Raw genomic sequence first — 13,065 nt, forward strand, 5'->3', positions numbered from 1 at the left:
TGTATGAACTTGGGACTTTGTAAATTTAGATTTGTTATTTTGCTGAAAAATAGATAAAGAAATCAAATCATAGTATTTATTCTAGAGTTACATAATTAAACGCTTTAGTGCATAAATTATACATACATTATAACTTTAATTGTAAATTAGATTTAAAAAGTATAGAGTAAAACAGTGTAAAATGAAATAAAGAGTTTAATGAAATTGTAATGACAATGTTTACTCTTTTTCTTGTTAAATATTAAACGTTTTTGAAATTATTTTTGATCAAGTCTTTTACTGAATGAAATATGATAAAATTATAATAAATTAAATATTTTAATTCAAAAATACTTTATCTAAAATATTTTTTTTCAATAATTTATTATACAAAATATTAATAATTACAAATATACAAATTTTTTCAATAATGTGTCAGACAAATTGTCATTGTCTGACAAATATCCTATGAAATTGATTGCATAGGATATTTGTCAGGCAATGTTAGAAAAGAGTGAAAATTGATGATAAATTCAATATGATAAATTTTAAAAAATCAGCACCAGTCATCAGAACAATTTCATACTTAAGAGCAACAATTGCATAGGAAATTCGTTAAAACAGAGTAAAATAGATGGTAAGTTCAAAATGGTGAACTTCACAATCGAGGTACTCAGAGGCTTGCAGTGAAACCAAAAAATGATACAATTGTCAGTACAGATAAATTGCTGATGAGCAGCTTTAAACAATTAAAGCAATTGCATCATATTCACGACATTAGCGAGTTTAAAATTCAAAAAAGTTTAATTAACTCTTCGGATTGTACTTGACCAAAATGTATTACTCTTGGTTGTGTATATATAAAGCATGTTATCTGTTTTATTATACAAATCATACAGATGCAACATAATATTCATAATTGATAAAAATGTTTATAATCAAACAGTATAATTAGATGACATTAACTTTTCGACTTTTGGTATTTGCAAAATCAACTATAACATCTTCAAATGTCATCTCCCGCATTACTTCATTTTCAATTGATAGCAGTGCCAGGGATGATAGTCGGGCTTGTCCCATAGTTGAACGCAGTTTTTCATCAGTTTTAATTTTGAAAAAGAACGTTCCCCTTCTGAACTCGTGCCTAATATAGAGAGATAAATCCTGAAAGTGATATTAACATTTGGAAAACTTGCAACTAGTTTATTGTCTATTTGCAGCTTAATCTTATCAGACACCGAAATACCATTACTAAACATTTGAGAAAACAGCAAAAACTCATCGGTAAATTTGTCTTCGAGGTCTGATGGATACATCTGAATTAGTGCCTTGGTTTTAGCCACTACTCGACAAAGATCTGTTGTCAAGAAGAAAGTTAAACCTTTCGTACAATACTTTATAAGCTGCTCTGCGTTTTTCCATCTCATTATTAAGTCTGTCTATGATAACGTAATACTGTTGAATACGGAAATTATCACTGGTATTAACATTTAAACTGGGATTACTTGTATCCATAACTTCGTCATCAAATCGCTTCCGTATTCGCTTGCGTTGTGTAGCTTTTTTGTAATCAGATTCTGTGAGATCTTTTGCCTGGCCTTCGAATGTTTCAAACTTACTGCGTGTATCATGAAAGTACTGTATGAGACCATCGTACAGTTTAATGATGGTGCACAGCTCAATACCCGGCTCCTGTAAGGCTTTATTGACAATATTCATCTTTTGAAGTAAATCTTTCCAAATCACACACATTAACGCAGTTTCAAAGTAGTCTAAATGTTTAACCAGTGATTTCGCTTCATGAACAGCTGCTGGTGGTTGATGTTTGCTGTTAGTGACTTCACATAATGTTTGACGAATTTGTAAGTAATTTGCATAGAAAGCTCTTGTGGCATCACTTCTAGAGGACCACCTAGTTTCTGATAAGCTTTGTAAAACAAATACGTTTTCTTTAAGAAGTTCTTTAAGAGTTGACCATCTCTTCGTTGAAGCTGAGAAAAAATTATAAACTGACTGCATGACACCAAAATAATTTACAGCTGCTGAACAACACTCCACGGCAGCTGAACCAACTAAGTTTAGGCTGTGGGCAGCACATGGAACCCATTCTGCTAAACGATTAATCTCTCTGAATCTAGCTTGCACACCAGAATATTTTCCACTCATATCGCTGGCATTATCATATGATTGTGATCGGCAATTTTTGATGTCTATTCCATGAAACTGAAGAATACCAACCACAAGATTAAATACGTATTCTCCATCATGGTGTTCAACTGGAATAAATTGAAGAAATCGCTTTACTACATTTCTGTTTTTGAGTACATAGCGAATAACAAGTGTGAGCTGATCTACATGACTAATATCAGGGGTTGAATCGATGCTAATTCCATAATATTTAGCATCTTTGATTTCAAAAATTATTTGCTTCAAAACTTTGCCTCCTAATATATTAATGAATTCATCGCATATGTTTGCTGAAAGATATGATACATTTCCCTTTCCTGGATTTCCATATCTTTGAACGTGTTCTCTTAGAAATGGATCAAATTCAGCTAACAGATCAATACAACCAAGATAATTTCCATTGTTAGGAGAGTTATGCAATTGATTGTCACAACGAAAAGCTAATCCCCTTTCAGCAAGAAACTTTATCACTACAACAACCCTTTTCAAGACTTCAGTCCAGTATTTGCAAGACTTCTCATTTTCCTTCTGAAGTTCAACATCAATTTGAGTAGACTTTTTGTATTGCATTATCATCGACACAGCAGCAAAATGATTTTTTGATTTTTCATGTGAGGTTATCCTAGCAAAAACATTTTTCCAATCATCGAAACCAGTTATAAATTGATTCCTTGGTGCATTATTAGTACCAGCACTGCCGGTTTTGCAACCAAATATCTTGCAAATATAACAAAACAGTTTACCAGTTGAAGGCGAATATATGAGCCAATCCCTGCTGATAACTTCTCCATTTACCAGTTTTCTTATAAAATATTCCTTGCGTACATATCTAATCTTTTCACCAAATTGTCTACCTTTTAAACTTAAATCAGATTTCAAATTCTGTGATGGGATATTCTCTGCATAATAAGCTATGAGATCAGCATTTATTTCCCATTCAGCAGGATCATTTGAAATAGATTCCTTACTATTCCTTATTCCCAATCCTAAATCTGCTACTGTTGGTTCCGCATCTGCTTGAATAACTGGTTCACTTGTAAAACTCATTGCACAACCACATTGTTCCACAGTGTCAGTCAGCAATAGTTCTAGCTCTGGTATTACTATTTCTGGACTTGTTGAAGAAACGAAAGAGTTTATTGAAGGGTCATTGCCAAAAGTAGCATCTACTTTCCGATCATTTTTTTTAATGCATACTCTTTCCTTTGCTTTTGCTGCCGTTTAATATAGCCAGACTCGTGCTTTCTCTTGTACCCATCGCCATCGGACATGACTTGAATTTCTGAAAATCATAATAAATATTCAGTATAAATTAGACATAAAACATAAAAATAAAATAAAATATGTTAACCCATATAAAGAGGGGGAAAACATTTAAAAATATTCCATAAAACATTACATTTAACAAAACTTATTAATAATTTACAAAAACGTAATCATAACAAATAAAATACCTACCAATTAAAATCGTACTTTTTAAAATAATACGTGGAATTCTGAGAATTTCATTTTTAAATAAATGTAAACTATTGATAAATTTAAACAAACGTTTAAAACAAATAACAAACCATAAATTGCTGAATTTTTAATGGCTTTTCATGATCATTACTAAAGTAATGATAGTGAGAGAAATACAATTAATGAAATGGTTACAATTTAATTTCTTTAAGGCATAACATGTGTACAGATACAGAATAATCAAACAAACAGCGACTGTCGGCCCATTAACGACTATGTACAAAAATTAAAAAATAATGTAAATTGAATAACGTGTACATGACATTTAAATTGAAAGAAAGGCCTACAGCTACATTTTTATGCAAAGTGCCTAGAGCCTACGACCCTCCAAAAACGGCCCTGGCTCCAGTTCGGTGTCGAAACCGAAACCGACATTTCGGCAAATATTTTACCAAAACCGATACCGACATTTCGGCTAGTCAATATTAATATCATTAGAAAAATTTATTTAGAAATAAAATTTTACATTTGTTGTTTTTTTATAATCGTATAAGGGATCGTCCACAAATTACGCAACCCAAAATATATTTTCCTTAAACTTAATGCGCTAATTTAATTTTTTATTTAAATTAAGATTCTGCAAAGAATAACCTTTGATCTTTTCTGTTTTGCTTATTATGAAAGTTTGCGTTACGTAATTTATGGATGATCCCTTATGTAAGATTAAAAATTCTTTCGCTAGGATATTGAGAATTAGGAATGCTGTTTTTTTTTGTACCAGATTTTGCGAAACAAAAAAACCGGCGATGTTCATTTTGCAAATGCTACTTACGAAATGTAGCCTTTCGTTGGTTTAACGTAGTTTCGTTAGTTTACGGATGTAATTGTAAAAAAAGAAAATTTTTATTTACCAAAATGTTTGTAATAAAATTTTCTTTCCAGTATTGTAACACAGTAACATTTTAAGGTTTAATTTTTTGAAATAATGATAAAAAACCAAATTTCTTTCGAAACGAAACTATTTTGCACTGCAACTTGCAAAACAATTCTTAACTAGAAAAAAATTTACGAAACGCGGCATAATAAATATTTAATTTCGTTTTATGAATCAAACACGTATAACTAACTAAGTTACTATAATACTTTTATTATATGGTATTGATAAGTTTCAGTTGTAAACTTTTATAAATAAACCAAGACTTTCATAAAAAAAACTTTTTTAAATGTCTTTTTATGACTAAGAATTAAATAATAAAGATAACTTGAACAACGTTAACATACGAATGTAATTGCGTAATCGGGAAACAATGTTTTTGTTGAAATCAAAAAAAGACCTAATTTAAGTAATGAATAGTAAAACTTAATTATATATAAAAATGCTTAAAAATAGCTTTCACTTGTTTTCAAATAGAACGATTTTATGTTCATTTTATTTTTATTTTTGAGGTATTCTGTTATATGAGCTTTCGCTTTTATTACCTTATATATATATATATATATATATATATATATATATATATATATATATATATATATATATATATATATATATATATATATATATATATATATATATATATATATATATATTTATATACGTATGTATGTATGTATGTATGTATGTATGTATGTATGTATGTATGTATGTATGTATGTATGTATGTATGTATGTATGTATGTATGTATGTATGTATGTATGTATGTATGTATGTATGTATGTATGTATGTATGTATGTATGTATGTATGTATGTATGTATGTATGTATGTATGTATGTATGTATGTATGTATGTATGTATGTATGTATGTATGTATGTATGTATGTATGTATGTATGTATGTATGTATGTATGTATGCCATATATATATTTATAAATTATTGAAGAATCATTTAACAACATTATTCTTATTTAAATAATAACAATTTTTTTTTTTAATAACAGTTTAATGAATGTTTAGTATAATTACGGAAGGTGAATTTGCGCATGTACAACTTCCGTAATAGCAATTTTAATTAGGAAAGATAAAAATGCGAAATTTTCTTATGTTTTGTTTATCGGCAAACAACCCTATTCTATCTTCACATTTTTGAATTTAAAGATAAAACAGTTTAAAAAATAAAAACTTGAGGAGATGGCATATAAAAACATTTTTATAACTGTTTTAAATGTTTTTCCTGCAACTTTTTTACTTATAACTAGGTTTTAATACAGTAGAAAAACATTATTCTGAGGGGCATAAAACAACCAATCAATTTTTTCGAAAAGAGGAGATAGAACAAGATAATTCTAACGTCGCGAACTGGCAGATTTTCTCTGCAAAACAAGATTTTTTCGAAGTATTTTGTTAAAGTTCTTAAAACTTTTGTGAAAATTCACAAAACATTTTGTGAAATTTTCAAAAAATAACTGTTTTTCTAAGTTAGATAAAAGTTTAAAATCTTTCAAAACTTTTGGCTTTCGGTATGTTTTTCAACCGAAATTTCGCTTTTTACCGAATTTATAAAAAGTACCAAACCGAAATTTTGGTATCGGTTCAAATTAAAATTTCGGCCGAAACTAATACTGAAACAGAATGTCGGTCGACTCTTTATACAAAATACAAAGTTATAGTTTATAAACTTCGGTCTGAGCGTCTCCATCTTTATAAGCCATTAACTTTTATTATAAATAAAAATATACTTGTAATATTTGTTAATATTACTTAATTTTTTAAAATTTTAAACATTTTTTAAATTATTATCATTACAACATATTATTATAATTATAAATATAACTTGTATTAATTTTGTTGTTTTATTCATTTACTCTTTTATTATTTTTATTATTATTTTTATTATTACAATAACTATTATTATCTTAATACTATTCTAAAAATGATTAATGGAAATAAATAGTTTGTTGTTGATGTTGTTGTTGTTGTTGCTGTTGTTTTTTGTTGATGAAGCAATATTTGGTTTTGGTATTAACAATATGAGTTATCAGCGTTATTTCATCAAGTGAAAACTATTTTTGATTTTAACATAACCTAATAAGCAAGCAATTAAACTGTAGGGGAGAGTGGGGAGAAGTGGGACGCGGGAAAAGTGGGACAGCTTGAAATTTCTAATTAGGAGTGGTGCCTAAATACTGTTATTTTATGTAAACAATTAAATTTCTTCCCCTCTATTTAGTAAAAATTTCTTTGTTTCCCTGCGTGCGCTAGAAGCCCTAATTTTGAAATAAATCTTTAAAAAGTGTTTACACTGAGGTAAAATGGGACAGAAAAAAGAAACATTTATGTCCCGCTTCTTTCCGTCGCCATTTGATTATTTCGATTGGTGAAAGCTCTTGAACATTTTTATGCCGATTAGGTGATTTTATGATTTTATCAGTTTCTATTTAATAATTTGTGTTAAAATGCTGTTTTAAGTTTATTTGTCCTACTTCTACTCACACTTATCCCACTTTACCCCGATGGCATGGTTTCTCTAAAAGCAAAAATTATATACTTAGTTATATATGGCTGGAAAACTAAGGAGATTGAACCGGTGCCTAAAAAGAAGATTTATTCGTAAAAACTTGTTTGGTTCAGTTTATACATCAAATAAAAAAGTAATATTGAAATTACCCTGAAAAAAAGTTCACGTGTCCCACTTCTCCCCACTCTCCCCTATTCTTTCTAAAAACTTACCTCTTTAAATGTTGCAATTCATAGCTTGTTAATGTGATTATTAAAATAAACTGTTAAAAAATACATTTTATTTTTATTTTCATTTAACACTAATCCAAACGTTATGGGAGGAGATATGCCCCCACTTCCTCTCTAAATGTGTTTGAATGAATAACAAATTAAAAAAAAAAAATAGTAATAAAACTACGCTGTCTTAATGTTGTTTATAATTCGCTAGCAAACCAATACAAAAGTTAAATTTTTGACTAAAGATCCTAGTTTGCCAACATAAAATGCATAGGAGAGATGTCCCTCTATGCACATTTATGCCATCCCTTATACACTGGCCCAAAGTAAAGCGTACGTGTATTTCAGGCAACTCCTTTTTTGAGTCTAAAAAAACAGGTTTTAGGTTTTGTTTTCAATATTAATCATTTCGCGTAAGACTCATTTCTTATGACTTTTATGATTTGACTGTGTTTCGATCACGATTTAGAATTGCACAGATTAATCTTTTAGAAAATTTAACATATAGGTGGAATGTAAATTAACTATATCAAAATAAATGTTTGTGCATATATACAGTATCGGACAAAACGAGTGCAACCAAATAATGCTAACTTAGTTTCCTTATTCAAAAGTGCTGCATTTTTTCAATTTAGAGAAATAACCATGTAACTGTTTACAGACAAAGTTCTTCAAGTTTTATTCATCACAAAGATCATTATTTGTACACGATAGTTAATAAATTAATCAAAAGTATTAAAAAAAGTTGATTTCCTTCTGGACAAAACAAGTGCAACTCGACAAAATGTTGACCAAGCTGTATTTCGCTATCAATATTTCGTGGCGAATCCTTTGTTGTCGATCACAGCCTTGCATTGTCGAGGCATAGATTCGATCTGGTGATCAATGAAACTTTGCGGAATTGCTGCCCAGGCCTTTTGAATTTGTTCAAACAGTTGATCCTTATTACAAACACCTTCACGATTAATTCTGCGGTTGACGATCTCCCACAGGTTCTCGATAGGGTTGAGATCCGGAGATTGAGGCGGCCAATCCATCACCTATAGGTGGTTGTCTTGAAACCACAGTGTGTTTCGGATCGTTGTCTTGCTGAAAAACCCATTTTATTGGCATATTCCATTCAGCATGAGGTAACATAACATCTTTCAGGATATTTTTACACATGAAACGGTCCATTATTCCATCGTTTCGATGTATTGGACCTAGTCCGTTAGCAGAAAAACACCCCGAGACCGTTACATTGCCTCCACCATGCTTCACGGTCTTATGGCAGTAACGTAAATCGAGGCGTTTTCCGGCCGGTTGACGTGCACGGCAAATGTCATCGCTCCCAATGATGTTGAACTTTGATCCATCACTAAACAGGACAGTTCGCCATTTCTGCACATTCCAGTCAATATGAGATGTAGCAAACAGGAGTCTTTTCTTCTGGTTTTTTAGTGAAATCAGCGGTTTCTTTGCATGGCGTCGAGAAAACAATCCGGCTTCAACAGCACGTCGTTTGATTGTTCGGTCCGATACAGGCAGCTCTAATTGCTTTTGTATCTCGACTGATGATATCCAGGGATCCTTCTTGACGGATCTGACGATCATAGAATCCTCTCTAGAAGTGGTGGAACGCGGTCTTCCACCTTTGTTATCTGCTGCTAACTTGCCCGTAGAACGATATTTGGAACATAGTCTTGATACGGTCCATTTTTTCACGCGATATTTATCACTTAATACTTTTTTGTGATGTTCCACTTACGTAATTGCCAATAATTCTCTTTCTTAGTTTCAATCCAAGACTGTCGGGAGCCATTTTTGCACTTGAAGTCATAAAAATAATAAAAATAAATAATCACGCTTCTCAAGGCTTACTGTGTTATATTTACCTTGTGATGATACAATAATGGTCTGTGGAACACAAAGTTTTGGTTGGATGTGGACTTCATTGATGTAATGAAACACTTGTTGTATTTCACTTCTTGTATTGATGTTCTTCGATAAAACACTTTGACAAAACTCACTTCGATAAACTGTCTTGATAATACTGACTGATTGACTTCCATATACTGACTGAATTACATGTCGATTTACATGTCTCTTATATAGTAAAATGAACCTGTGTGAACCTGTTCTGGAAGATTCTAGATGCTTCTTTTCGATGCTTCTGGAAGCTTCTGGATGCGTCTGGATGATTCTGAATGTTTTTGGATATTTCTGGATGCTACTGGATGCTTCCAGACGTTTCTTCCGGATACTTCTGGAAGCTTCTGGATGCTTCTGGAAACTTCTGGAAACTTCCTTTAATTATTAAAAAACTTCCGTGACGTTGACACGGACCAGACTTGAGAAAATGAAACAAACCAAAAAAGTTGCACTTGTTTTTTCAGCTGCAAAATGGCACTTGTCAACGAAATTCTGCCTGTGTGCTGTCACTTGTCAGCTGATTGCTCATGTGATGGCGTGCTATAGCTCCAGACTCCTGAACTGTTTGCTGTGGTAGTATAGTTTGTTTCGTTTTTAAGACATGTAAAATTAGGAACACTTTTTAGCATTGCTCGATGTTGGTTGCAAATGTTTTGTCCAATACTGTATGTACATATATTAATTTATTATGTATATTAACATATGTGCATATACATAAACATATATACTATACATGTTATATATTTATATATAGCAATACATATTTACATATATATATATATATATATATATATATATATATATATATATATATATATATATATATATATATATGTATATATATATATATATATATATATATATATATATATATATATATATATATATATATATATATATATATATTTATATCTCTAAAATGCTTGGCCCCCCTTCCTCGCCCAAACGTGAAGGCACTGATGCAATAAAATTTTCAAGTTAACTATCTTAAACTAAATTTATCGACAGATTTTAAATTTTGTAGAAAAATATTGTAATTTACAAAAAGTATGACCATGAAAAGACAACCGTTTATGTAAGTGTCCGTTAGTTTACTTAGCTAACTACATTTAGTTTGTTTGGAATCCAAACACCGAATTCGGATTCTTACATATTTTATGCATGTGGTGTTCTATAGCTTCATGAAAGCATCCAATTTTTTTTTGTTAACCATCGCATGAGTTATTTTGGGTAATTTATTAGCTGCATTTAACGCTTCAAAACCTATTTTATTAATCTGCTAGATCTGAATTAATCTTGAAAGCTGTTTACGGCCTATATTTTATTGAAATCTGAATACAAGTTTTGTATTAAGCTAATTTGGGAAAAATTTTGAAACCTTTGTCACCACTTCAAAATGAAAACATTTTTTGATAAAGTTTAAAATCTATTAATGAGTTTTGATTAATTCGAAAATTATATCAAAAATATTGATACACAAATTATTTTGATGTTATATGTCCAACCTGTTTTATATATTATAATATTGAAAAAACAAAATATATTTTGTTTGCTAAGTCATCTAAATCCGAGAACCTTCCACTCAAATTACCTGAACTAACAATTAACAATATTAAAATAAAAAGAGTTTTTTCAATGAAAATACTAGGAATAATTTTCGATGAGAATTTAAATTGGAAAAGCCAAATAAAGCTAGTCGAGAACAAAGTTTCAAAGACCCTGAGGATTATGTACAAGACAAAACATCTTTTAAATAATTTATGTTTAAAAAATTTATACTTTTCATTTTTACATAGTCATATTAACTATTGTAATATTGCCTGGGCAAACAATCATTTATCTTTCCTAAAAATTATTTATACAAAACAAAAGCAAGCAAGTAGATTAGTTTTGGGCGCAAGTAGATACGAAAGTGCCGAGCCTACTTAAGGAAATAAATGCTTTAAATGTATACAAACTAAATATATACCATAACTTGTTATTTATGTTTAAACTTCAAAATGAAATGATTCCAAAATATTTTTTTAAAAGTTTCACTCGAATTAATTATAAATATGAAACAAGACATTCAATGAGTAATTACTACATCCCACTAACATCACTCAAAAAATCTGACTTCTCGACTATATGCCGGGGACCACGCCTGTGGAATTCGGTTCTTGACGAAAATATGAAAAAATTAAAATCTATTGCTACATTTAAAAGAACAATAAAAAAACACTTACTAAATTTAAACATTACGTACATTCTCTCATTTTTTTAAAAAAAAATCGAAATAATTTTGTATTTTTAATTTTTTATGTACTTTATTTAATTTTAATATTGCATTGAATATGTATATGCATATGAAGCGAATTAAATTTTTTTTTTTTTTTGTTGTCTTTAATATGTATGCGAATATGTACAGATTTGTAATTTTTTATTTGTTATTTTATATTTTAAATTTATATTAAATTTCTTCTTTTTTTAACTTTAAGTTCTTTTTTAACCTTCTAAAATTTCTAACCAAATTTTTTTTTTTTTTTTTTAAACTTATTAATTTTACTCTTTTATGTAATATTGGAAGATGTAAAATTTAATTGTATTTTTTTTGTATTTCACAAAGGGGCTTGATGATAAGTCATTTTGACTTCTACTTGCCCCAGTCAGCTTGTAATTATATATATTTGTTTAAATTTATAGATAACATTGTAAAATGTGTAAAATGACGAAATAAATAGAAAAAAAAAAAAAAAAAAAAAAAAATGACATGAATGTAATTTTTTTGAAAATTAACACCGAATGAGAAAGAGTTAAAGGTGTGCTGATTTATAGGAAAATGTATAACTCTATAGATATGTACACTAGGTCTATAAAAAATGTTGTTGCAATATTTCCAAAGCATGCCGTTTTTCCATTAAATTACATATACAATGTAATTTTAGTATTTATTTTATTTTTGTAACAAACTCAAATTTAATCAAAAAATGGCTTGGTTTTGAAGTAGCTACCAAGTTAAAGTAAAAAACACTATTAAGTTTCTTTTAAGTTTTTTATTCTTTGTGGTTGTAAAGGTTTCCCACAAGTCTTTACGGTCTTATCACATAGCACCGCGAAAGAGCATTTAACTACGAAGTTCACGCCTCCTTCCTTTCCAATGACGCCTATTGGGCTAGATTGTCAAGTTTTGAGCGACAGACCTCTTGGTTGTGAGCCAGAACTCTAACCTGAATTTTATGATTGGATTATTTTAAGCAATAAAAAACGTTTAAAGTTAAAAAAAATAATTTTAGTTTAATAATATTAGAAAAGTATCAGTACTCGACGATATTAGTATTTAATACAATTATTTAGCAATAACAGTCCACAAAATAAATGTAAAATGTAATCAAACTAAATTAATTAGTATACAGTACACACTAAACTTAAGTTTAGTTTATCAAGTAAACGGTAAACTATACGGTAATGTTAGTTAACCATACATTGTATACGGTAACGTTAGTGTACCGTACATTGTATATGGCACCTAATCGCAAATAGAAGAGTTTTTTCTTTTTCTCATCTTTCCATAGTTTGACTTTTAGTGCAAAGTTTTAGATTATATATTAATTATTTTATTTTAAAATATATAAAGTATAAAATGTTAATCCAGGCAAATATATTAGACAAAAGCTTGATAAACTTTTTTTTTCTTTTTTTTAAATCGTTTTCAAAATTTCGATTTTTTTTTCATTTTTCTAAGATTTCAATACTCAATTGAAGTTATAGATTTGCGAAGACGCCACAAAAAATGTTTTTTTAATGCATACAACATTGATCTTCTTGTTATGTATTCAATAGCTTACTGGAAAGTGCCAATACTTTTTTTTTTTTTT

The 13,065-nt window shown here is 29.4% G+C and overlaps 1 protein-coding gene across 1 annotated transcript; it reads right to left on the bottom strand.

Moving 5' to 3' along the window:
- Positions 1–1,314: 1,314 nt before the first annotated feature.
- LOC136086834 (uncharacterized) lies at positions 1,315–9,101 on the bottom strand. The gene is made up of 2 exons (XM_065809327.1): positions 9,026–9,101; positions 1,315–3,380 (listed from the first exon to the last, which is right to left on the bottom strand). Exons 1-2 carry the CDS (start codon positions 9,099–9,101, stop codon positions 1,315–1,317), a joined length of 2,142 nt encoding a protein of 713 aa, XP_065665399.1.
- Between the last annotated feature and the right edge of the window lie 3,964 nt (positions 9,102–13,065).

The sequence above is a fragment of the Hydra vulgaris genome, chromosome 11, assembly GCF_038396675.1.
Source record: "Hydra vulgaris chromosome 11, alternate assembly HydraT2T_AEP".
Lineage (NCBI taxonomy): Eukaryota > Metazoa > Cnidaria > Hydrozoa > Anthoathecata > Hydridae > Hydra > Hydra vulgaris.

What these genes read in the sequence shown, in the direction of transcription:
- LOC136086834 (XM_065809327.1), bottom strand. Translation starts at nt 9,101, where the DNA reads ATGGCTCCCGACAGTCTTGGATTGAAACTAAGAAAGAGAATTATTGGC. An exon ending in AAGTGGAACATCACAAAAAA is followed by an intron (nt 3,381 to 9,025) that starts GTATTAAGTGAT and finishes ATTAAACGGCAG; the next exon opens with CAAAAGCAAAGGAAAGAGTA.